At 39.8% G+C, this 27,614-nt stretch overlaps 1 protein-coding gene across 2 annotated transcripts; it reads right to left on the reverse strand.

Annotated features, from left to right (window-relative positions):
• Positions 1–643: 643 nt before the first annotated feature.
• LOC113061476 (transmembrane protein 189-like) lies at positions 644–27,158 on the reverse strand. 2 transcript variants are annotated; one of them, XM_026230609.1, is made up of 7 exons: positions 27,015–27,158; positions 26,637–26,801; positions 12,678–12,797; positions 12,396–12,487; positions 8,411–8,555; positions 6,917–7,129; positions 644–2,217 (listed from the first exon to the last, which is right to left on the reverse strand). In XM_026230609.1, the coding sequence occupies exons 1-7, from the start codon at positions 27,022–27,024 to the stop codon at positions 2,096–2,098; spliced, it is 867 nt and encodes a 288-aa protein (XP_026086394.1). In that variant the 5' UTR covers positions 27,025–27,158; the 3' UTR covers positions 644–2,095. The 2 variants fall into 2 exon arrangements, with proteins under 2 accessions (XP_026086394.1, XP_026086396.1); XM_026230611.1 differs by lacking the exon at positions 644–2,217 and adding an exon at positions 6,625–6,739.
• Positions 27,159–27,614: the final 456 nt, after the last annotated feature.

Genomic DNA, 27,614 nt, shown 5'->3' on the forward strand with positions numbered 1-27,614 from the left:
CATTATAATGTTGACTACAAATACATAACATAATGATCAGATAATTGTCAACCCACTATTATATAAAGTACTGTGGTGGTACTTTTGAACAGTGATGATTTCAGATAATAGATTTCAAAATATACCATGGTAGTGAATATTTACTGATTAAGTATTTTGTTGTTGTTGTTGTTTTTTTGAGATACTGCAAAGAAATAATAATAATAAAAAAAGGTATTGCCACAAAAACAAAACCCATGACAGTACAATGATTCGTTCAGCTGTGTGGATATTGTTCGGCCACCAGATGGCGCTCTTAACTCATCATTTACTGTCCACACGGTCAATCTTATATAAATGGCTAATTCCAATCAATTCTTTGTTACAAATGATTAAATTAAGGTTGCAGTTTAGTGCTTTTCTAAATGAACCCCCCTGAATCTCTCAGAATTATTTTCAGCTCGAGTAGAACAGAGCTTGTGACTCATTGTTAAATCACCTAAAAGTACCCAGCAGATTTCCAGCGTAATTATCTTTGCAAAGCTCTGCAATTGTTTTACGCTCTCATTTTAACAAAGAGAACTAAATTATTGCTTCTAACTTTTATATCTAATGAGCAACATTTAAAAATCACTTGAGTTACAAAAAAAACAAAAAAACATTAGATAATCAAATGTTATTTATTAGATATTTATTAAATCATACAGCTAATAAAAACATTGGTTTAAGGCAGAATAGCAGCAAGCATTAGCTGCAAGATGGAAAGTAAGATCAAATAACAAATACGAGGCTGAGTGTTATATTGCACTCTGATTAAAAAAAAAAAAAAAGCCAGACAATAAAATCCAAATTGTAGAGCTGCAGCTGTTGTAAGAGAACGTGAGACAATCCATACCGAACCACTATATAAAACCCTAATTCTCTCCATTTATCAGTTTAGCACAAATGACAAATCAACAGGAAATCTTCACAGAGTGTGTTTTTGGAGTTCATGATTAAAATCTGTCAGTGTGCATGTGTAATTATGTGTGAGAGAGAAAATAGGGAGTGTATTTGGCTGTTTTTTGCTTATGTTTTGCATGAAAAGTACCACTGGTCAAATAGTGTGAATATTCATTACGAAAAAAAAAACTTTAATAAAGCTTGGTAACTCAGATTGAAATTGACCTTTTTCTAAAGTGAGATTTTGCTAGTACAACCTTTGTTAAACCGTTGTACCACAGGATGCAGCAGGAGGACATCGCGAGCTAGACTGTTAATTCAACTCCAAATATCAGTAACATGTCAACACACCAGAGACACAATCAATGATCATCACTACTAAGCTGTAAGCTGATTAGAAATAAGTGTAATGGGTTTGTACTTAAGGCTAACACAAGCTCAGTAAATAACACTCAGGGAAAACATTCAGTTGGGTCAACTGAGCACTGACCATGTGGGTTGGCCAACAAAACCCATTCCCTGTGTTTTTTGAGAAATGGATCCTCTGTGCTTCCTTCGGTTCGAACTAAGGGAGTGTTTTAATGCTGCCGAGATGCTTTTTTGAAACTGGAGAGTGTTTGAGATAAGAAAGAATCATTTCTCGCAGTTTGTGGAATCCCGATTTCATTGCTTATCTAATTCCATGCCTTGCTATGAAAACCATGCTGGGAAAATCACAACATGGTTTAGGTCCTCTGGAGAGCCCAACCTCCAGAAAACATACATTTTACACACCGCAACGGGAAAGCACGTGGAGATGGAGCAAAGGATTGGGAGAGAAACAGTGTCTCTCATCATTATCTCAACAGTTTGAAACCACCCTTTTGAAATTCATATTGTCTTTCTACTATTTCATTGTGTATGGACATCTACAAAAAGAGAGGAGGGAGCCAGTAGAGGAGGAACAGGTGATGGCTTGCGTGTAGCAGACCTCAGTGACTGGAAAAGGCCCCAGCGGTAAGAGTGGTCTGTGGTTATGTGCTGTACAGAAGATGGTTTAGAGGAGACAGATGGACACAGGAACATTAAAGGAGAAAGGTTTTGGGGTACAGAGGTAAGGCCCATATTCAGTTTGTGTTCCCCCTAAAGAGGGGGAAAGATGGATGAGAGAGGGAATTCCGTCCTGCTATCCCGGTCACTCAGATTTCTTGGCCCACACCATGTCATCACTGCGTGGCTTCTGACCCGTCAATCTCTCGATCAACCACTCCATCGTCCGCCAAAAACCAACTCTGTCCAGCGGGTAGTTCAACCACCCTGAGGGAGAGAATAATAGAGAAGCAGGGGTGTCAGGCACCAATGTTTATGAAGGGACATCAATGGCAGTGGCTCACTTCGTGCCGCAGGCGAGATAAGACATGACCAAAAGGAGGAATAAAAAAAACACTTTGACTCCTGAGTAGTTGTTAATATGAGTGTAAGATTAGATAGTCAAGTGCTACAGATTGACAGGAGAGAAAGCATTTAAATTCGACTTGTGTGTACTACTGTATATATAAAAACAATTCAGCAAGAATGTATTCAATTGATCAAAAATGACAGTAAAATTTTCATTTCATATAAATTCTATTTTTTTATATTTATCAAATCCTGAAAAAAAAAAATCTCACCACACCCAAACTTCTAAATAAGAGTGTATATAGTTGGAAAACATCCCATACACCATAAAATACATTTCAAGATTAAAGAGGGATAAACACATCATCACATTTTAGTTAATGCATTATTAATAAATTATGATACATGTAAAACATTAATATTGTGTGTAAAACTGTCATAAAACAATCGTGTCGGAGTACTTTGAAACAGGAGTCAAACTGAAAAAGGAATACAGAAAAGATGAAGCACACAGGCTTGATGTGTAAAGGCAACCAGACAAATTCATTCCTCTCGCTGAATTACACACCGTTCTGAAAACTCACCAGCGAGAGAAAAGAGAGAAATGCAGGAGAGAGAGAGAGAGAGAACACTTTGAGGGGCAAGGCAAGCAAAAAGGAGAGTGCAAGGACAAAAGAGCAAGACAGGAAGAAAAAGGGGAAGGCACAGAGAACAACATCAAGAAGCGGTGAGACACAGAAGCTCCTGGATAGTGACTCCCAGGGGATGGACAGAAGATCAGGCGCAAGCAGTAGAGTAATGTACATACTTACTGCTATAAATATGTAGCAGCACCCCACCCCCAGCCAGCCCGCCTCAACTCCACTACGTACACACACACTTCTGTTGTGCTCCCAGACACGCATTACTTTGGGTTTTGACAAGAAAACCATTTCAGACACACACACAAGATATTCAGATATTTAACACACAAAAACGTACAGGACAAAGTGCATCAACCTAGGCGAATAATCAGACATTTGAGCGCTTACCAGAAGTTTTAAAAATGACCATTATACGATCATGTTCTTTGGACATGCACTATAGTAGTATGGCTGGACGGTATATCTAAAAATATTAAGATTTCCAATATACATCTCATTATTTATTTATTTACTACTGTATTAAAAGGGTGATTGTTTTTCTATCAATCAAATGAATGCGATCTAGTTACAATCAAATAGAATCAAAATATAGTAATATAGAAACCCTTAGTAACAAACTTCAATATTTTCTATACAAATCTATATATAGACCAATAAGGTTTGTTCTCAGGGTCAAGCTAAGCAATAACAGTTGAGCTTCCATTTACCATATTTGAAGTGCTCTATGTATGCCATATCTCTTCAGAAGGAGACGGATTTCATTTAGAATCTTAAGAACATTCTGAAGTGTCTGTATGGTGGAATGGACTTTAAATGGAGGGACAGAAATTTCTCAGACTTCAAGAAAAAGATGAACGAAATGGATCCAAGTAAGGGTGAGTAATTGGTGGAAATGTTCAATTGTTCTTCTATCCCTTTAATAGCCAAATAACAAAAACACAATCATTTTGATATCACCCATCCCTGTGTGCAAGTACAATTGCATACTTTGAAGTAATTGAAGTAAAGTAATAGGAACACTCTAATCATTCAGTGTCAATTGAAAATACCATGGTATCTCCACCTGACCCCATTACAGTACCATGGTACCGCCACAGTACTGTTTTCAGTGAACCCTGAATATGACATCACATAGTCAGCCATTGCCCTTGTATGTCTGTGTATAAGCACCACACTGTTCCTCGGTCACGTCTGTGTCAACTCCACGTGTGTGTGTGTGTGTGTGTGTGTGTGTGTGTGTGTTTGTACCCTCTCTCTACAGTGACCCCTTTGGTGCAGGAGGAGAGCAGAACAGCTCATCATGTTTGTTTGATTTTTCATCTTTGTCAAACCCAAACCCCCCACCCCCCCTTCGCGCAAGCCTATTTGTTAGCACTGACAGCAGGTTAGCATTAAATATACATGGAGGTTGTCAGCCAGTGGCATACACAAAGGCGGGCCCTGGCCCCTGGGGACTCGGGCAGGGAGGGTGGAGGAGCAGGGCTCACGCAGAGAGAGACTCCCAAGCGGGCATGTTTGTGTATGTGTGCGAAAGAGAGAGAGAGACCCTTTCCTCTCCCTTCATCAGCGTCTCCCAGTGGGATCGGGGAGCAGCAGTGGAAAAGAAAAGAGGGAGGGTCAAAAGGACCGGTCTGTGCTCTGGAGTATGCATACACACACACACACACACATCTGTCGTCCACTGGGGCGCAGGGTGACGCACAAGCATCCTCGCTCCCCTCGCTCCCAGAGATGCACGTCGCATACTGAGTGCTCCAGCTATCATGGGAGTTTAATGCCTACACACACACACACACACACACACAAACTTATGTGCGAACAGACACAGCTGACTTTAAAACAGTTATTTTAACCCACTCTTTACAGCTACTGGCGATGCAGGCCACGCTCCGTGGAAGAATCCTTGCCAGATACTGTAGGTTACCACGATCGACTACAGTAAAGTCTCTCAGAGGAAGTTCACCTACCTCATCTGAATCTGATCCAGTACGTATTGATGTTGTAAAGATGCCTATGGGACTCTGGGTATATTTTAAGCTACAGTATTGTTCAAAATAATAGCAGTACAATGTGACTAACCAGAATATTCAAGGTTTTTAGTATATTTTTTATTGCTACGTGGCAAACAAGTTACCAGTAGGTTCAGTAGATTGTCAGAAAACAAACAAGACCCAGCATTCATGATATGCACGCTCTTAAGGCTGTGCAAATGGGCAATTAGTTGAAAGGGGTGTGTTCAAAAAAATAGCAGTGTCTACCTTTGACTGTACAAACTCAAAACTATTTTGTACAAACATTTTTTTTTTCTGGGATTTAGCAATCCTGTGAATCACTAAACTAATATTTAGTTGTATGACCACAGTTTTTTAAAACTGCTTGACATCTGTGTGGCATGGAGTCAACCAACTTGTGGCACCTCTCAGCTGTTATTCCACTCCATGATTCTTTAACAACATTCCACAATTCATTCACATTTCTTGGTTTTGCTTCAGAAACAGCATTTTTGATATCACCCCACAAGTTCTCAATTGGATTAAGGTCTGGAGATTGGGCTGGCCACTCCATAACATTAATTTTGTTGGTTTGGAACCAAGACTTTGCCCGTTTACTAGTGTGTTTTGGGTCATTGTCTTGTTGAAACAACCATTTCAAGGGCATGTCCTCTTCAGCATAGGGCAACATGACCTCTTCAAGTATTTTAACATATGCAAACTGATCCATGATCCCTGGTATGCGATAAATAGGCCAACACCATAGTAGGAGAAACATGCCCATATCATGATGCTTGCACCTCCATGCTTCACTGTCTTCACTGTGTACTGTGGCTTGAATTCAGAGTTTGGGGGTCGTCTCACAAACTGCCTGTGGCCCTTGGACCCAAAAAGAACAATTTTACTCTCATCAGTCCACAAAATGTTCCTCCATTTCTCTTTAGGCCAGTTGATGTGTTCTTTGGCAAATTGTAACCTCTTCTGCACATGCCTTTTTTTTAACAGAGGGACTTTGCGGGGGATTCTTGAAAATAGATTAGCTTCACACAGACGTCTTCTAACTGTCACAGTACTTACAGGTAACTCCAGACTGTCTTTGATCATCCTGGAGGTGATCATTGGCTGAGCCTTTGCCATTCTGGTTATTCTTCTATCCATTTTGATGGTTGTCTTCCGTTTTCTTCCACGTCTCTCTGGTTTTGCTCTCCATTTTAAGGCATTGGAGATCATTTTAGCTGAACAGCCTATCATTTTTTGCACCTCTTTATAGGTTTTCCCCTCTCTAATCAACTTTTTAATCAAAGTACGCTGTTCTTCTGAACAATGTCTTGAACGACCCATTTTCCTCAGCTTTCAAATGCATGTTCAACAAGTGTTGGCTTCATCCTTAAATAGGGGCCACCTGATTCACACCTGTTTCTTCACAAAATTGATGACCTCAGTGATTGAATGCCACACTGCTATTTTTTTGAACACACCCCTTTCAACTAATTCAACTAATTGCCCAATTGCACAGCCTTAAGAGCGTGCATATCATGAATGCTGGGTCTCATTTGTTTTCTGAGAATCTACTGAACCTACTGGTAACTTGTTTGCCACGTAGCAATAAAAAAATATACGAAAACCCTTGATTATTCTGGTTAGTCACATTGTACTGCTATTATTTTGAACAATACTGTATAGTTCACCTTAAAACATAATTTACTCATCCTAGTGTTGTTGTAAGCCTGTATGACTTCCACTTTTTTTGTTCATACAAATAAAGTCAATGACATCCATTGTTGTTTTGGACCCCATTGAATTGCACTGTATTAACAAAAAAACAAACACGGAGACATTTTTAAAATATCTCCTTTTGTGTTCAGCTAAAGACTAAGTCATAACATGACATAAGGGTGAGTAAATAATAACCGAATTCTCATATTTTCAGGTGATAACACTAACACCAGGCTCAGACTCATCAAGTGAAGCATGAGTGTGTACCTGTGGTGATGCAGTAGTACGTCTCATGTGGCGACACATGATGGATCCGGTGGTGTTTCCGTGGGAGCACTAGGTGGCAGTCCTGCAGTAGTGTGACCCAGAGTGGCAGGCCGAAGTAGGAGTGGGACCACTTGTGGATCTGATTAGTCATGGTTACAAAGACAGCCAACGCAAAAACAAAACATTCCCAGGGGTAGGACTCTGCAAGGGCATCTGGGAAAGAGAGATAGCGTAATGGAGAGGTGGAGGGAGAGATAAACGAACAATGGGATAAGGTGGAGAAAGAGAGATAAAATTATATGCAAATTAATACGACATGCCCTAACCCTCTAGTATAATACAAGCCTTATCCTTTAGCATGAGAAACATCAAATCAAACTGACCTTTCAATTTTCTTAGGATTGAGCAGATCATCAGCAAAAAAAGAAAAAAAAAAAAAGTTTGAATGGAATTTAATTTAATGGAATTCATGGAATTTTATCCAAAGAAAATTTTGTCACCATTTACTTATTCTCATGTTTTTAAAACAAGAATGACTGGAAACCATAAATGAGACAGGAAGGATGCTGCGGAGTTCAAGTAAAATTGTGTGTGATATTCAAGGTGTTATGAATTTATGTAGTTTTATGTAAGAAAAAAAACTGAATTTAAATTTACTTGACTTTAATCATAAGAAAAAATAAAGCATAGATCCTTCCTCAATTTCCTGTGTTGTGAAAGTCATACAAGTTTGCAATAACATGAGCATGAGTTCAGGGGTTAAACAACTCCATAATCAACGCCAAAGAATAAAAAAATGTATTGCAATAAGTACAACTTAATTCAAATTCAAGCTATTTTCACAAAGCAATACGAAACACCTTAAAAATCTAAATAAAAACAAACCGCATCCAAGCAAGTATAGTTGAGCTTCCATTTACCATATTCAATGTGCTCTATGTAAATTGTGTCTCTTCAAAAGACTTGGATTAAACCACTCAATATGGATTTTGATCTAATTAAGAATATTTTGAAGAGTAAATATTTCAGAGGAAAGGACTTTCAATCGAGGGAAAGTCTCGAGTTTGGAACAATTTAAGGGTGTGTAACAGCTGACAGATTTTTTATTTCTGTGTGAACTATTCCTTTAATGGCCAAAAAAAAAACATTAGAAATATCCAAATATATGGAAAATTTAAGCTCTTTTTTTTGAATTTCCATTCTTCTGTTATAAGGAGGAAAGAATCATAATAACATGAGCATGAGTGAAGAATAAAAAGTTTCATTTTTTGCCTGAGCTGCTCCTGAAACCCATGCAGGGCAAAAATGGAACTGAGAACATTTGACCCTTTTCAAACCATATTCTCATTTGTCGATTTTAAGATGAATGTGGGGCACACCGACAGCTCCAAGACAAGGTGTTGCACTCAGGTCACACTCGTTGGTTCTTAAATAGTCACGCTGACTCACTCTCAACTACACATTGGAAAAGAGATTGGATGTGTGTGTGTGTACCTGGTGGGTAGGAGAGGAATTTATAGGCCATGTGGGCCAGAGGCAGGATGGTGATCATGCAGTTGTCTCCATTAGTCTCTATGAAGTCATGCCGTGTGATAGCCGTTGGATCAATGTGGTGCTCCCGGAACGGGCGAATAAATGCCTGAATGGAAAGAGAGAGGTAAAGAGAGATGGGGGGAGCAGGGAGAAGGGAGGTTAAGGTTCAATTGAAAAACAGGCAGGGGTGTCTAGGACTGCAATTTAGATCCATTCCCCTGTGGTAATGAATGGGTACGTCTATGATAAAGACAGTGCAGGGTCAAACTAGAAGCTATTGTTGTGTTATAGTTAGAGACTCGGAACAAGCTGGAATAACACTGGATGTGCATTTTAGGATGATAATTAAAAAAAGAAGAGTTTAAACTAAAATAATCAGTACAGAAACCAGAAACATCCTTTGCCTGAAGATTCTCCACTGATCATGAGCTGGAAGCCCACAGAAAATCTGAACTCTTCAGAAACATCGGTCACAAAGTTCTATACATTTGACACCCTTGAATGTTTTATTAATTAATATTTTAGCTCATTTGATAATGTATTCAGCTACTGTCCCAATAAGAACCAGTCACAATGGTCAACTGCAAGAACTGAATAGTCAATTAGTAAGGACGACTGAATAATTTTTTTTATATATATATGAAAATGTTATTTTACCCAAGCCGTTAGAAAACTTGCACCAAATTCAGTTCAGGCAACATACTGTCTTGCTAGTCAATTATGAAAATACACCCGTACGAGTACTAATGTAGCAACCAGAGGTTTTCCTTAAAAATCTGCATTGAAAATACGAAAAGGCAGATTTTGCCTGAATCTGGCCACAAGACAGGGCTGGGAGGGGTTAGATGTTGACTGATAGACGCAAATTGGTGTGTTGGCGGTAGTAGGTCCTAAATGAAAGATGACACATGCAACATGAGCTAGACGTTCAGAGCGGTAAGATAACCTGGCATTAAACATCACTTCCCCACGGCTCGGATCCAGCATCATGAAAACCCATAACCCAGCAGCGCCTGTCACTCACGCCCAGGAGTGCTGATTTGAGACGGACACCCGTCTGCGACTGCGCGGGTGTCGTAAAATGAAAGGGACTAAGAGAAAGGATTGTATAAGCACAAAGGAAAATACAAGAATGAATGCAATTTATTTTCCACATAAAAAGGAGAAATCGTTTGGAGGCACATTACCATAGCGTTTCAGAGATGGAGCGTGGGGGGGGAATGTGTCATTATTGCATGTTTGTGGGCTGAACTCAATCACACCTATATCTGAGAGCAAGTGGTGACACTCTGCTGGAGCAGAGAAAACTATCTGTTGATATTTCGACAATTATGCTCCCTCCTGTTCTCCTCGTTTCCTTTCCGTCTCTCTGTGCGTAAGATTAAAAGAGCGCTAAGCCCAAGCACACGGCGTGCATGTCGACTCACCGGCACGCTGCGGCAAACCTGTGCCTCGCCGCTGCTAATCCCACACCGTTTAACGGCCTGCCTTGCCTCGCCTCGCCTCACCCGCCTTCTGCCTAATCACGACTCACATCTTCAGATTGCCCTAGCAACCCAGCCAAAGACCAGAGTGCACATGAGAGATCCATTTCATTTCTCTTGCCTTTTTTCCTCCTCCCTACGCTCTTTGCTCTTAAGTGCCTGTTTAATCACGGTCATTAATGATTCTCCCTCAAGTTGGTGCTTCTTGTTTGAACATGTGGACAAAAAAAGCCATATATATCGGTCCTCTAAGTGCCGCCTTTAATCTGCTGGTTAAGGGTCTTAAAGCTCAGCGTTCTGGATGTCTGTAAATTCCCTCGCTTTTTTTGAAGTCCGATCACTCCCAGGTGGCGGATCCTAATTATCCTCGACAGTAGAAGGATCGGCGGTGGCTGCGGAGCCGGGTGGAAACCCCTTCACGGTGAGGCGGTGTGGCTGAGCCGTTTTACAGCACAGAAGGACGATGATGAAAGCAAGAGAATGGGGCCCGTCGGCCTGACCCACAGCTGGTGATGGACGGGCTGTTCAGATGATCTGCTCTCTACAATCCTGCTCACGGCCTCAAAGAATTGGCAATGTAAGACAACTAAGGGCCTCAATGACCAGCATGTAAACATGCCCCCATTATAGAAGCAGGGCATAAGGTGTGGACAGTATGACTAAAACCATGGTATATTATCAGTACCATAATGGACAACATTAGAGAACTGTAAATGGTCACTATCAGTCGATATTGAAAATGTATTACATAGCCCTCCGAAAAACTTAATTATTATTGGTCAGTCAGGACATTCTGAAATCAGTTATTCATCACAATGACAATGGTCAATACCAATGTTGTATAATGACCGCTCATCCAGGTATTTGTGGCTAGGGCTGTTTGATTCAGATATTTTTTTAATCTATTCCAGAGAGATTACGCAATGGAGTAAGTGACCTGCTGAATCATTTTCTGAAACGATTTCACGGAATTCAACAAATTTGTTCACGAAAATGAATCAGGCTACCAATCACTATTAGCATGGCAAATTAATGATTACCTGAAATTTAAGAAAGGCTCTTACAGAGGAATTGATTCTATTTGAAAGAAGTGATTTCAACCTTTGGAATCAGCTATTGATTCCCAAAGCCTGAGAAATTGATTCTTTTTGGAATCGATTCCCAGCTGTAGCCGGCGGTCCTTTCACATGTCTGGGATCACACCACGAACACGTGATAGACTGATAGAATAGTAGATTGATAGTAGGCCTACAGTAAAGCTGATATTATTGAAGTGCTTGTCTGGTTGTTAGAATGACTGTTATGCACACTGTAATGGATTATATATTAAGATAAACAAGCAAGATTTTAAAATGGTTACTTCTCAAATCAGTATATCATGTGGTGAAAATTTGTGTTATAAGTGATACATCTGTCCATTTTTCACACTATACATTATACTGCTGTGAAGCCTAACAGACTGATTTTTCTTTTTAGTTGTTTATTTATTTAGACAATGTAAACATAAAACCACTTTTAAAGCCTTTCTTTTTTTTTAATACATAATCATCACATCAAATCATATTTTGCAACTCCAAATAGCAGACTATTTGGAGTTGCACAGTATAAGGCATCAAACCACCCAGTCCTATAGGACCCCATCTCTATAGAGCACACATCAGCCAAAGAATAGGAAATAGGAAAGATTGGTGTTACTCAAAGGACAGGACTAAAACTGTGAATTTCATGGCCACACTCACGGTGAAGTGTATTCTGATCATTGCTAAACCTGTATACTTGTCATTTCCTTTCACTGTAATCACATTTAACAGTCCATATTTCCTGAAGTAGCCTAATAATTGGCACACGGGACTGGATTTAGCTAAGGTTTGCCCTTTTTCTACCGCCAGTCTACTGCCCTCTTCCACATAATAGCACAACGACCCCTGTCAGCACAAAAACACATAAATGCTTCCAGATTCATGGCCCCTACTTGTCCGACACAGAAAGCAAGTGTCGGCTGCTTTTTAATTGGACAGCGAGGGGGTGACCTTTTCTCTGATTGGGCATGGAGAGTGCGACCGTACTAGGCATTAATGCAACCCTCCTGAGTATCCCCAGCACCCTTCGGGCTTGAGAGTGGGTGGGGTTAAGATGTGGCGCTCCAGGGAAGCAGGAAGGGCTGAACTCCCCAGGGTGGAGATGGCATTTCACACTTGCCGTTTTTTAAGCTTGGTAAACCATAACAGGCCAATAGAGCAAAAGCTGATATGAAAATTAAACAGAGTAATTTGTTAAAATCAAACAAGACACTACGCTTAGAGACCGCACTGTGCATATGAGTATGTGGGAAATGCATGTTTGCCAGAAAGATGGTGCCAATGTGCCTAAATGTGCCCACACACCTGCAGCCAATCACATTCATATAGTGTAAAAACAGTTGTGTCATACATACTGAACTATGCATAGGCCTTGGTCCTTACCTTTCCAATTACAGGGATGTCCACTGAACCCCATGTATCAGCTCCCCAATGTACAATCCCAGAGGCAAAATCTGCTGTCACAATACCAGTCACTTGAAGAGAAAGAAAGAAGCTGTTGAATTCAGTCAGTACTAAAATAAAATTCACCATGAGACCATGACATGGAAAAAAGTGCACTACAACCAATGGGTTTCTGCAGAGATAAATGACAGCCAAACTTTATTAGAAAACAAGGAAAGATATGAACAGAAAGGTCAATAATAATAATAATGTAAGGCTTACCAATGCCAAAGAGGATTCTGTAGATGTGCACTGTGGAGAAGTTGAGGAAGAGGAAGGAGAGGTTAAGAGCAAGGAGCGAGAGGCACAGAACCACACAGATCCACTCCTGCAGCCGCTTTCCTACAGGGACAACAAACACATAAAGGCACATTAGTACTATACATATTTTGATCAACACAAAAAAATTTCAAACAAGAATAAAAAAAATTATAAGCAACAACCTTCATACATCACATGGATAAAAACATCTTATTTTAACAGCTAGTAGACCAACTAGGAATTTGGAGTCTGATGGGTTTTTTTGTCTATAATTTAATTTGCTGGCTTAAATACTGTATATTGACCTATTTTACTTATTGGAAGAATACCAACAACACTAAGAAATAAATAATTAATTGAATAAATATTCAAAAGAAGAACAGGGAAAAAAAACATTGAGAAACAACAGAACAGCAAAAAGACAGAAATGGCATGGCTAAGGGCAAAATTAACTAACTAGTTGACTAGTCGTTGGATAAATAGTCTACCATAATGACCCCGCTCATCAAAAAAAAAACCTTAAAGTACCATCTTTTGAATGTTATTAATTCTCCTTAGTTCCAGTATATTTAACTACAGTGTCCATTGCGAGGTCACAGACAGCAGCGAACTGACATCTCTCAAAAGCACAAAAGGTCATCAGGGTCAGCGGACAGGAGACGAGCTGAACGTGTGTAACTGTGTGTGTGTGTCCCATTATCTCATGTGCTCAGGAGTAATCGATTAAACTAGGACAAGTTGTAGGTAGAGGCGAAGGTCAGGATCTCTTGCGATGGTGCGTTTGCCTGACACAGCTAAACGTCCCAGGTCAGGGCAGAGGGCACCGATGGAGGGGCCACAACGGGCACTGTTCAGACCACCATGACAGCAGTGTGGCACGGCGGCCGGCCGTGGAGGATGATTAAAGTGCTAATGCATTATTCACAACAGAGTAGAGAATTAGTAGATATGGACACCAACCACATCTACATGTCCCCATCTCTCCACAGCCTACATTCAATCTCCGCTTTGCATATTCAGTATTAAACTGCATTCCAGCCCGTCTGAGTCTTTCGTTCTTTTACTGTGACTCTTTCTTCTTGTTCCATCGCTCTCTCCTTTGCTCTCCTGTTGGGCGGATGTGGGCATGGAGAGGCACAGTGGACTCAGCTCTTTTGAAAATTTAATGCCATTAGAGGAGCCGTCCTGAGTGGATTGGGAACGTGAGGAGGTTGAGAAGAAGATATTGATGACAGCTATTTATAGCGCCTCAGTGGGCCAGCCAACATTATATGCCTGAACGATGGACCGCGGTTCTCATAATGCACTTACAAGCCTGGGTTATATTTTGTTTAGTTATAAAAGCACCAAACTTTGGAATCCTTAACCTAACAGCTTGTATCCCATTAAGCACCCTGAGATCCATCCAGGTTTTGGAGCAGACTTGAGTTCAACTGTAAAATTGCTTGCTGGATTAATGTGAAAGGTGTCTGATTACAGACAACTCATCTTTCTATTTTGTCATTTTTACTGCCTCTCAAAAACAATTTGACTAGTGTACTGATTGACAAGTGGAAAAAAACTGCAAATAGTTACCAAATTATAACATTTGATGTTGATTGCAAGCTCACTACTTAGATTAAAAATGACGACTTTTTTATTTAGAAAAATATGATTGCTGTGATGCCAATGATTAAGTGGAATGGCCATTTAACAAACATACCATAACCAATGCACTGTAAAACCCTAAACCCATCTGGAAGAGGGAGACAATTAAATTCAGGTTCTGACTCGTTCATGTACAGTGCCAAATGTGAATACAACATGAGCATAAAAACACCTGTTTTTATATACCAGAGAATATATAAGGGAACAGATGATCCAGGGTCAGCTGATGTTGTTATAGTCACTTTCTGATGGCACAATGGATTGTGCAGTTGGACTAAATGTGGTAGCTCAACAGGAAGTGGAGGGATGAGAAAGTCCAGGTGCAGCACGTCAGGTTGTCATCAACATTGTGCTTTTTTCTTTACACTTCACAGCAGCCTCAAACGTGGTGTTGAAATCTGAATGAGGTTTGCATGAAAGCGCTTTTACAGTAATTCTTTTTTGTACAGGAACAATAGTACAGCTCTTTTGACAGAATATCACAGAGAAATGAAAAAGTGGGAAAATATCTACCGCTGTTCAAAACACATAACATAACACCATCTTCCAAAATTATTCAGAGACAGAAACCTAAAAAAATAAATAAATAAATAAATTGTATCCACTCCAACACTTGCGTCCTCTCTTTATGTCTTTTTCTTTCTCACACACAGACATGTGTACACACTCTCGCAGCAGTGGGGCCGCTGTCAGGTGCTCAGCGTCAGTCCTTGGATCCTCCCGCTCCCCGGTGAGGGCAGAAACTAGGCCAGGCCTCGACAGAGCCTCCACCGCCGTACGCAGCCAGGAACACCGTCCCCCTGTCCACGGGACCTTAGCAGCGCACTCATTAATACAGTCCTGACAACAACGTGCTCCCCTGCAACCCCCTGCACCATCGCTCACACCCGCAGCCCCCTTTCCCGCTCGCTGGCATGGGGAATTAACCTGGGAGGGGCGGGGGGAGGGTAGGGGGTGCTAATAGGCTGATATTAATCAACGATGCCTGGTTCGATGCAGAGGGGCAGCTGGAGTGCCAAACAACGACCGTGAATGCTAATGGCATTCTTGCTCTCTCGCTCTGTCATAATGTGTGCATGTTTCTGCGGCAGGCTGTAATATGGCGTCGTCCATCCTCGATTTTCACCGTGCTTCACCTGCTGATGCATGCAAGTACGGTTACACAGTTTGAGGTGAAAGACCTAGTGAATCTTTCCTCTCTTAGCCATTTTGGGGAAGTCGTGGCATAGTGGTTTGACTCCTAACCCTAGGGTTGTGGGTTCGGGTCTCAGGCCAGCAGCACCACAACTTAGGTGCCCTTGTGCTCTGTCTTCTGCTTCAACATTACAATGCACATGATAACTTTTGTTAACTCTACAATAAGTAAATCCACTTAACCAGCTAACTACTCTTCATAACTGATGCTATAGATCAATCACAAAATTCTAAAGATGGCTGCGCACTTGTTTCTCTGACGCGTAAGGTCTGTTGTATGGATGAAAATTACAATTAAAGTCAATAGGAACTAAAACGGTTTGATAACCAGCAATCTTCAAAATTTCTTCTTGTTCCACATGAAAAAAAAAGGTATACACGTTTGGAATAACATCACTATACCTTTAAAAGTAAAAGTCGTAATATGTGCATGTTTTCTGAAGAAATACAATAGAATTGTGTGACAAACAAACCAAAATTTAAGTCATTATCCACTATAAATATCATTATCTGTGCTAGCTCATAAAAGGAGTCATGAATAAATCAACTGACTCTTAAAATCAGTTTATCCAGTTCACAAAACTAGCCTTGAATCAGAATGATTCAGTTCTCAAGTTAGGCTCACAGATTCAGTAATCAGGTTTCAGCAAGATTATCAGTAAACAGCTACTTAAATTCTATTTTTTATAACACAGATATGTGCACAAGTCATTTAAGACCACTTATGATACTTTAGAATAATTTCAATGCTTAAAATCTTCACCTCATTCACTGTAATTGCATGGAAAAGAGCAACCTGACACATTATTGAAATGTCCCCTTTTGTGTCCTTCTGAAAGTCAAACAAGTTAAAAAAAAAAAAAGACAAACAATGCCAGTTCTCATTTGTTGGATGAACTAATCCTGTAATAAATTAAAGAAAACTTTTATAGCTCTGATGGGACATCTGATAGGATGCTTAGATCCCATGCTGAGTAAGGGTGAGTGCAGAAGAAAAGGGGTGGGGTGGGGTGCGGGGGGCATGGTGGCGGTTTATCACCTGTCACGCTTGCAGAAGTCAGTGAGTGTGAACAGTATGTGTTGTTTGTGCAGCGGAGAGATGGGTGTTTTTTCTGTCTCTATCCTCGATGAACAAAGGGCTCTTTTCTTCGGCGGGCTCTCCTGATGGGGCTGCGGTGGTACGCGGCCCTCTGTTCTCAGTGCAGTCGCGGCACTGAAAGAACGGCTCTCACCTCCTCTGGATAGGCAGACAAAAAGCAACTCACAGACTCAGAATAGCAGCCTTTCAGAGGGCCGGCCACGCCACAAAGTCCTGCCAACATGCCATGACTGAGCCATTCTCTACCCCACTTTACCTCCCCCCAACAATGCCAAGGGCATCTACATGTGGGCAAAAAGGAAATGGTATTGATTTAGGAACATCAAATGCTGGCCAGGAAAATGAACCTCATATTAGCACACACAATTATATTTAGCGGGATACATAATGGCACAGATGCACATGCACATTGTCCCCTTGCCAGCTCTCTGTAGGCCTGTCTTCGGAAGGGGACTTTGGGAAAGAAGGGAGAGACAGGAAAGTGGGTCATACATGGCGAGAGGAAGAGAAAGAGAGTAAGAGAGAGGGAGGTAGAATTCCCCTGATCAGGACAAATGGATCAGTCACAGGCCTTGTTGCTTTCATCTGTTCTCAGTGGACAACTCAACCTGGGACACACACGCTAACACATGTACCCAGACACACTCAAACACACTTTGTGCATGGGATACAATACTCTGTTATTTATAATAATAATAATAAAAACATGTGAGGACTGATAGACAGTATTTATTTTATTTTTTTTTAAAGAGAGACAAAAACACGTTGGACTGGGTGAACACAAAAACTTAACCATTCACCACTGGGGACAAAAGTTTTACTAGGGATTGTGAACCATAAAAAAGTATCAATTTATGATGTCATTTAAAAGAAAAAAAAATAAGCTGGTTCTCGTTTATCATTCCTACTAGTTAACCCCATTTTAAAGAGACAGTGAGATAGGAAGACAATTTAATGCATTTCTGATTGTGTACCCAGTCAGACCGACCCTGATAAGGGCCACAGATGACAGGATTAGGAAAGAGCAACCCCTGAGACCCCCCCATACACACATAAACACTAATACACACTACCTTTTAAGATCTCCAAATCTCCAGAGTAACAAACGCTGAAGTTCATGGCGAGAGGTTGTATGCAATCAGTCCGGACCGACAGATTGAACAAAACAAGTCGTCCCATAAACTCAGTCATATTTCTCACATCTTTACAGTATGGACTATATTCCGACCAGCTGACCTCAGGAACGCAAAGAGTTGAGTAGGTTTATGACCTTTAGATTGAAATTCATTAATAAGAGAGAGGGATTAAAATGCAGAGAGTGGATTTTAAATATTGAAAATTCACAGCGGAGCCACTTCAGCGAGAACTCCATACTAAATACAGCGCTGATTGAGGACGGCGCTGGAAGGGCCGCGTTCAGAAATGGAATTTAGATAATAGTAATTATACGGCTCACCCACTGTCCCTGTTCCCAATTGCCACAAACCACCTGAATTCACACAGAAAGCTGATGGAGAACTCCATCAAATATTAATAACAGGCTGTGTGGTTCCAGTCCAAGTTTATTTGGGCACCCTGGTACGCTTCTATGTGCGTGTAGGCATGCAAAAGAGACAATTCTGTGTGCGGCGTTAACACCCTGCCACATTTGACCCCTCCCCCCATCCCAAAAACATTTGTGTGTGTGTGTGAGTCCAGTTTTGTATCATGTATACAGCTGAGGTCCTAATGCATTTAGCTGCCCTGGTGTGTGTATAATTGAGAAGACCAGCAGGAGAGATTGCAGGTAGCCAGGTTCCCCTCCTCCTTGTCTCTCTGTCTCCCTCTCTTTTCTTCTCTCCCACTTCCCCCTCGAGAGCTTGCTTGGCTTTTGTTTATGCTAACAGTGTGCAGTTCAAGCTCGGACAGAGTGGCGCAGTGAAAGCCAGAGCAAAACTATATGTTTTGCATCACATAGCGACTGTCTGGTTCCGCTGTGGCCCGGGTCACAAGACCAGCTCAGAACTATGGCCATGAGTTAGTCGTTCAGCACCTTGAACCTGTGACCTTTTGACCCCAGGGTCAGCGTATGAGAGCCAAGATCACTAGGAAGGCATGACGGGGTCAATTTGGTGTGTGTTTGACACGAAGGCAGGATAAATTATACAGTAGGTCAGACGCCAACGAGTAAGGGGACTCTAATGCACAAGTAGAAAGAAAAGAAAAAGCATTAAAGATTGGGCAGGGGGCAGTGTTGGCCTGGCAGTGGGTCGGGGCTAATAAGATTACATGGCTAAGCAAAGTGTTTGATTGGATCGATGTGAATAAGCTCCAAAAAGAACCGAGTTATAAATGCAATGGTTCTGCAGTCAGAAAGTGACTGAGATTGCAGTAGCTGCGCACCCAGAAGTGTTCAGCTCTCTAAATCAGTGAAAGTTGCATCCAGCAGCTTTAGCATGAATAACTGCTGTCATCAGACTGAACAGACCATTAGTTAGAGTCTGCTGTTCGCCAAAAGAGAGGACAGAATCTGCAAGATCCAGAGTGTAATTTAACAACCGAGACTTTTTGACCAAGAGTTTTGCTACTTCTTGGAACGAAATATATTTTGTTGTAGTAGATAAACGTCATGTATCACCACAAACATTCAAAACATCTGACACTCGTAAAACTATTATTAACTTAATTCCTGTCCCTTCAAAACTGTTCTGTTGAACACAAAAGATGTTTTGCAGATTGTGAAGGTTCACTTTTCCATACACTGAAAGTTAATTGTGAGCAGTGTTTTGCACCATTACCCAAGTAATCCAGGGGTATCCAAACTCAGTCCTGGAGGGCCACTGTCCTACAGAGTTCAGCTCCAAACCCAATTAAACACCATTAGCACCAGCCAATCAAGATATTCCTAGGCATACTACAAACTTGAAGGCAGGTGTTTTGAGGCAGGTTTGAGCTAAACTCTGCAGGACACTGGCCCTCCAGGACCGACTTCGGACACCCCTAGTGTAAGATCACAATAAACCATATTTGAATATTCAAATGCACAAATGGAATTTCAGAGCTGTGACAGAGAGAGAAACATTGGTCTATGATAAAACTAACATTGAATGGCTTCAGAAGACTAAGTACAGTGCAAAAGTCTTGTCATGGTGCCTTTTTGGAGTCTCTAGTCATCATATACATTATTTGTAAGGCAAAAAGATGTGTGAACATAGTCATAAACTATCATTCAAAAGTTTGAGGTGGTAATATTTTTTAATGCTTTTGAAGTAATTGCTCAAAAGTTGTATTTCCAACCTATTAGAAGCACATAATCTCACTGTACAGGAAGGTGATCATCAGGATGGAGGATGGATTGTGTGTGTGTTTGGATGTGGTGGTGTGCAGAAGAACTGAAGGCAGGGTTATGCTCAGTGTCATGCCGTCTTATTCTACTCCGTGGCCAGTCTCCACTCTGTGCTGTAACTCAGTGAATCTCAACCTTTTGGAGAACCGGACCCCAGTCCGATTTAAAACCATCCTCTGCGATCCCCAGAACAAAATGTACATTAGCATTTATGTCTTTGTGAAGACCTACTTTTTCCATTCATGGGAACATGTCATGTCAAAATATTAGTGCTGTCAATCGATTAAAAAAAATTAACTAATTAATCGCACAATTTTTTAAAATTAATCGCGATTAATCGCAATTAAAAGACTGAAACTTTTTGGATATGTAAATGTAAAATGTAAATAATTAATGTAAACTCAAGACAAAGAAACTATTTAAATTCAAAATATGATTGTTTATTGGAATTTTTGTTTAACTTGTAACACAGATTTTCTCATGTAAACAACATACCTGCAATAAACCATCAATATCCTCCAAATTAACTGTTGGCTTGAAAGCCATATTTATTACAGAAATAAAAACACAGGCATGTAAGTACTATTTGAATTTCAAAACAATCAATGCCAATAAAAAACAAAAATGATTTCAATGTTGAATTCTAAGTGGACTGCAAAAAAATTCCAAAGTATAGTCATTGCCAGTGCTTTAAGTGGGCCGGTAGGCACCAGTACTACTCAGTACCGCCACTTCCAAATATAGCTCTTGAGCGTACCGCCACCTCTCCGTGCGCCCAGAACGTGCTTGTAGCGTACCGGTACGCTCATTTGGACATCTGTTTTAATAGAGGTTTTAATCTTTTACCTGCACTGCCGATTTTCAGAGCGCCCTTTACAATGCAAGCTTCCTAATTCATCCCACCCAGAGCAGAAACTACATTACCCATTCACCCTTAAGTTATACAAGTGAATAGCACATGTTTCGCTTTTCCCACTGTTAAGTGTCAACAACTCAACGTGGCCGGAGAAGGTGTGTGAAACTCGTTGTGAGTTATACTAAAGCAAAATCTTGAGTATTTATTGTCTGATAAACATTAAAAACTGTCTGCGGAGGTTGAGTCGTCCTGCAGCCCCCGCTGGCTGTTCATTGGCTGCAGCATCTTTTTTCTAAGTTCTAAAAAAATACCGTAGAAGGCAAGGCACAAATTTAGATATTCATTTATCTAATTAATCTATAGCCTATGCACAAAGACAATATGATCTTTTTGTCCCCTTTTTGTTTTAAAGCTTGATGAAGAGAGAGAGCGCAAGTTGCTGCAGCTGAGGAGGACAGTGGCACGAGTACAGGAGTGATTGACAGTTCGCGGCACTGTGTACAAAAAATACTCCGCTACATAATATTTTCGTTTAAGCTTATTAACGTTAGCGTTACAGAAAGGTCTGATTTACGCACTGTTACAACAGTCTTTTTTTTTTTTTTTTTTTTAAACAATGACATTTGAGTTCATTATTTTAATGTTGCTGTTTCTTGTGGCAGACTAAATGAAGAGTAATGTTTCTTGTGGCAGACTGAAGAGTAATCCGGCAGAGTTTTATACTGAAACTTTCCATCTAAAAGTCCTTCCTTGGTCTTATCCATATTTCTTTGCACGTTGAACACACATAGGCCACAACTGGAAATAAAAAAAACTGCAACCGCGTTAATTGCGTTATTTTTTTTTAACGCGTTAAATATTTCAAATTAATCGAATGCGTTAACGCGCTAATTTTGACAGCACTACAAAATATACAAAATACAAGATTAGTGTTGCACGGTGCACCGATACTTCAAAAGTATCGCGATTCTCGGAAATTAAAAACGTCACGATTCCTACATTTATTAGTATCGATACTTCAAAGAATGACCGCGTTCCAGATTTGTAAGAGACGTATTTCATGTTGGTGTGTGCAACGCACGCTTCCAGTGCGACCCTATGGACGTCTGTGTTTTTTTCTCCTTTTCTCCTTAGACGGCTGCATTAGTGGCTTTACTAAACTGATTTGGCTTTACTAAAATGTGCATAATGACATAGCAGCTATGACCTCAAGACACTCAATGTGAATTTGTAAATTTCCATCTCCAAGACCATCAGATCCCCTCCGACTGATCTACGGCAAGAGAACACCACATAAAATGACAGGAAAGGAAAACAGCTGGATTTCAAGTGGTCGAACTTGGCATAGCCTTTGCAAAAGACCTGTTCTCACCACCTTATAATTGTAAACATATTATCACACATTTTTTTTTTTTTTTGTAACTTAAGGGGGTTGTTGCAACTGGCAGATGGTCTACATCATGCGGTTTATTCTGGCCCAGAACTTGCCACTGAGACCATCTGACCAAAATAAAACAATCATCCACAGTTTGTGTTTACTTTTACATGTTGTATAGCATTAGGTTAATCTGAAATATATCATATAACAATAATAGAGTGATGTGTAAAATTACAGTAAACCCCAAAAAAAGGAACATTTTGCCCATACAGAAGTAGTAAAGATAAAAATAAGTTAAACGTTTTTTTAAGATTTGATCCCACCAACCTTGAAAATGTTGACAGAACCTGTGATTATTTAATCGACAAAAGCATTCACTGTATCAAACTTGTGCCTTGGAAATACAACTTTGTTTCCATGCAGAAAGATTAAAGAAAATATATATGTGCCCTCAAACTGCATGAAGTTGCACATTAACTTCAAAACCTGCAGGCGGAAGAATCAATTTCTGTATTATAAAAATCATTCTCAAGGTGTGTGTGCAACAAGAATGTATCTCAGAGTGGACTGTTATGGCGGAACGGATTCAGACACAAAGAAGATAACGCTCCTGGTGTGCAGTGTTGAGCCATTGTTGGCTTATCTGCAGGATTGCTACCATAAATAAATATAGAGGTGTTTGACAGCTGATAAGCTTAAAAACACATTTACACTTGTAGGTCAGTGTGTTTATAGAGCCGTCCACCAATTTACACCCGTATCATTCACCTTTCCGCATGGTTCAAGCTTTTTTGTAGTCAAGACATCAGCCTGCCACAATAAGGAGCGACTAAACCAATTGAAGTCAAGATCGCTGACTGCATAGGAAACTAGATTTTGTGATGTAATACTATATTGATCTCTTTTTTTTCTTGATCACACACTCCCACACACACACCACAAGAACCTCAGTAACCAAAGCATAGCGGCAGGCAGAGGCGATGGGGGAAACAGAAAGTAGCCTGTAAATCCTGTTTACTTTGCGGCGAATCTGTAAAGTGGGATAAGAAGCACAAAGAGCAGTCAGTGGTGCATGACACGCAGACATCTGGCGGGGAGAGGCGTCCAGCTGTTTCGCTGTCCTGGGGTTACAGTAATGAGCCGGAGGCTTCATTGAGCAGACTGAAGCCTCATCAATCCCTTTTCACCAGTAAGCCTCAACACTTCCAAACGCCATTTCCGCTCACCTCATCTCAGACACACACAAACCAGCCTCAGACAAGTCTCCGGAGCGTCTGCTTTTAGCATCCTTGACATTATATTCTCTGGCTCAACCCTCTGCTCTTCATGGCCTCTCTAGATGGACTGCAGTTCAGCTGAATTCCATCAGAAGTCAAGGGTCTCAGACCATTGGATTCCAAGACTACGGCACTTTTTGTGGATTAAGGATTGAATAAAAGGAAATATACAAGGGCTTGAGGTGGACAAGACCATTTGGGGATGGTGTGGTGTACTTGCAGAAATGGTAACCACAAGGTTGATGGTTTGATACCTGCAAGAAGCAAGCCATGAGGTATCACCATTTTGGAACCTAATCGCACCGTTCTATGGTGTGAAAGTCACACAAACAAATTCTAAATTTCTTCAAAAACAAACCAAATAAATCTAGGATTCCAAGTATGTGTTCAAATACACTGAATTAAAATTAAAGTGGCCATAGCATACACTTAATTAGAATCAATTTATCCATGTTTCTTTTCTGTAAGGTCTATAAACCTTCAAACTTCAAAAAAACAAAAATTAAAATGAAAGCCAGTTGATAGCAATATATGGAATTCTGCCCTTTATGACGTTATACGAAAAAAAAAACGTATAAATAATCCATCATAAGTCCAACTTGTTTTTTGAAACTTTGGTCACGTTTAGCATGAGAATCAAACTCTTTAAAAGTGTAAAAAAAGTCAGAATGCATGAAATAGCATTAGGCCTTCCTCTAAAACCTGTTAAATGTCACCCCGTCCCGTATACGGGACGCCTACGTTGACTATACTATATTACAGTCAAATCTTATCTAATCTTGACAAACTATATAACTGTTGGAAAGGTCTAAGACTCCCAAATATATATTTTACCAATATTTTTTGTTAAAAATTAATAGAAAAGTAGGAAAAGTAATAGATTAATTTATGACAAGAGTGCACCCTTAGAAATCTACATTACAAAAGGAGCTTTGACCTTTGTTTAAAAAAAAAGACTTCCTCATTGCCTTTTTCTCTATCACATTTTAGAAATCATCAGAAGTTATATATCACTTGAAAACATAAAATCTCAAAATTCATCCTTCAAAACCCATTTTAAAATCAGACATTGCATTACCATGTAAATGGCACATCAAAATCATTTTACAAAATCTTTTCAGTCATGAATTATACAAATTTATGTTTGTATCATGCACATTCAAGTCTATCTTCAAAAACGTGAGTGACAGTTAACAGGTTAAAGTAGAAATCAGTTATTTTAAATTGTAATAATATTACTGTTTCTACTGTTTTTTTGATCAATTAAATGAAGCCTTGGTGACCCTAAATGACACAAAACTTTTGAAAGGTAGTGTAAATCTAAAATATAGAACATTTGTAAGAATATTAGTTTGCATTTTGAGGTAAGAGATTGCAATACTATAAAATATTACCTCCCACCTCCGCCCACTAACCACAATCCTGTATGTCATGGACGATAAACTTTGAAAGTGTGCTAATTACAACCGCAAACAGCATGCAAACCACAGCACAAGCAAAACAACAATCCCTGAGTACTTTCCTTAAGAATCCCACAGTTAAGCCTCTCCAACATGCACTTCACAGCTGGCGAATACTAAACTCAACTGAGCTCATCCAAAAATCCCATCCACCCCATTCACAGAGAGAAGCATCACATCACAACATTATTTAAACTTCTCTCAAACATTCTCAACATGGGCAAGTCATTTACATGCTGGACGTGCCAGTGGTAGCATATGCTTAACACGCTGGGTGCGTTGCCAAAGAAAATGGAGTGGTCATTATCATTCTTAATAGCATTTTGAATTAAATCGATGTAGTTTTAATTACAGCTGCAAAATACAAGTGTCCATGACACTGCTTCTGCAGCTAGAGGACAGTGGAGGGGGACTTAAATCTTGTTTTAGTTGGAGGTTAGAAGGATGGCATGGTGGGGTTGGGGGTTAAAGGCTTTCCCAAACGCTGTTGATCTCTGGCTCATAATGTGCAAAGATGGAGCTGTTTTCCATTAAGCCAAAAGTGGAATGAAGTCAAATCTGAAACATGCATTAATTTGTTTATTTGGTGTTCCGTGTCGACTCCCCATAGTGAACTCAGGTCAAATAAAAAATATGAGCAAGACCGCAGCTTGTCGAATATGTCTACTAACTGGGAACATCACAATGGATTTCTATTGTCATTCTAGATTATTACATGCTTTGTTTTATAACACTTATAATAAGGTTCCATTTGTACACTTAGTTTAACACTAATAGGGTAAAATGAACGAACAATGAAAAATACTAAAGCATTTATATATATAATGCTATTTAACTTATCAGTTATTGTTAATTGTACCATTTACTAATACTGTAGATTAAAAGTCGTATCTATTAATATTATTTAAAGGATCTGAGCTAACATGAACCAACAATGAACAGTTGTATTTGGATTAACATTAACAAAGATTAATACTGTAACGAATGTATTGATCATTATTAATTAACGTAAGTAATGCATTAACTAACATTAACTAATGGCACCTTGTTGAAAAGTTTTACCATAATCATATCTTATTTTCTGTAAAGTCGTTCTTCTGTATTGCAGGTACCGATCCTTTGAATTAAAGAGATAAATAATTACATTTATTTGTGTAAAAATGTAAATAAAAAAAGAAGAAATAAATGATTGTCAGTAACTGACCATGAATTTTTCCATATATCTCTAATGTTCAAAAATATGAAATATGAGGGTGAGAAAATATTGACAGAATGCTAAATTTTGAGTGAACGGTCCCAGTAAGAATTGAAAACGATTCTCTTGCTCTCAACATTTTATCCTGACAGGTACTAGTGTCTTATACTTCTATAGGTCTGAAGGCACAGTGTTACAAGTTTTACGAAGAAACAAGTACAGAAAACAGGCAACTCATAACTAGGAAGTCTTACATTTTCAGGAGGATGTTATACAAGCATCAATGTGCCTTATATTATGTTGACGTCATTCATGCGCTGCTGTCACATAATGATCTCAAACTGACCTCTTTGCATAAAGCTACACGCAACTTTTGAGTGCATGCGCGCTTTCCTGGCCTTAATGTGACCCGATGATGCTGCAGCATAAAACAGTACAAAAACAATTCCTATAAAGACTGTTTAATGACAGTCGGTATACTTGTCTTACCTGGAGAGTAAAGCTTGGCGAGCTGTTGGGCTCCAGCGTGCTGCGGTCCCCAGCGAGGCGCGGTGCTGCGCGCAGCCGCCCCATGTTCATTCCCGTTCGGATCCTCCTCTGCCATAGACCCCTGTCTGATCTCCGTCTCTGACAGTAACGCCGCAGCCATGGTTTCTTATGATGGCCAGTTTTCAGAGAAAATGCATTAATAATGACGTTATATCGTGCATTTAGTAACTATTACACAGGGGTTTAGGTTTAGCGCTGAATGGCACACCTTTCCTAGCCCACTGAGGTTCCTACTTCAGTGAAACACACCCGGAACTAAAATAAGCACGAACTGCCTGATACTTCGCTACAAAAAGACATATTGTAAAAATGATTTACCTTGCTTCATCTCATGAGCTAAATGATTTATAAATATTGTTCTCCACAGGACGTCTGAGCCAGGTCTTTAAACTGTCCGACAGCCTGAATAAAGTGAATATTTGGAAAACTTTTCTCGAGCTCTCTGGTGTGGAGTGTTCTTAGGGACAGTCGTAAAATGTATGTTTGTGGTGTGACGCAAAACAATCTTTACAATCACTGGCTGTTAATTAAGGATTAAGATAATTAACAAAACGACATTATATTTTTAAATGTTTACTAACTATTTTGTTTGTGTTTGCTTTTATAGGTACTGTCTGTTAAATATTATGACCGTAAAAAAAAGCACGGCGTTTTATTGATGGTCCCTAACAGCTCATGCGAGTCTATCGTGAGTCTTTGACAGGCTGATAAGGGAAACGAGTCTTGAAGCGAAATTGTTTGAGTACACATGACTACTGTACTACCTGTTGATAAGAAAACGATAAGATAATCATATTATCTCATGTTTATGTTAATCTGTTTGATTATGTGGTACTGAAACACTCAGACACAATATAATACAAAACACTACAAATTATATCACTGTATATTAATGTTTTCTCAGTTTGGCGGATAATA

Source organism: Carassius auratus, chromosome 43, assembly GCF_003368295.1.
Source record: "Carassius auratus strain Wakin chromosome 43, ASM336829v1, whole genome shotgun sequence".
Taxonomy (NCBI): domain Eukaryota; kingdom Metazoa; phylum Chordata; class Actinopteri; order Cypriniformes; family Cyprinidae; genus Carassius; species Carassius auratus.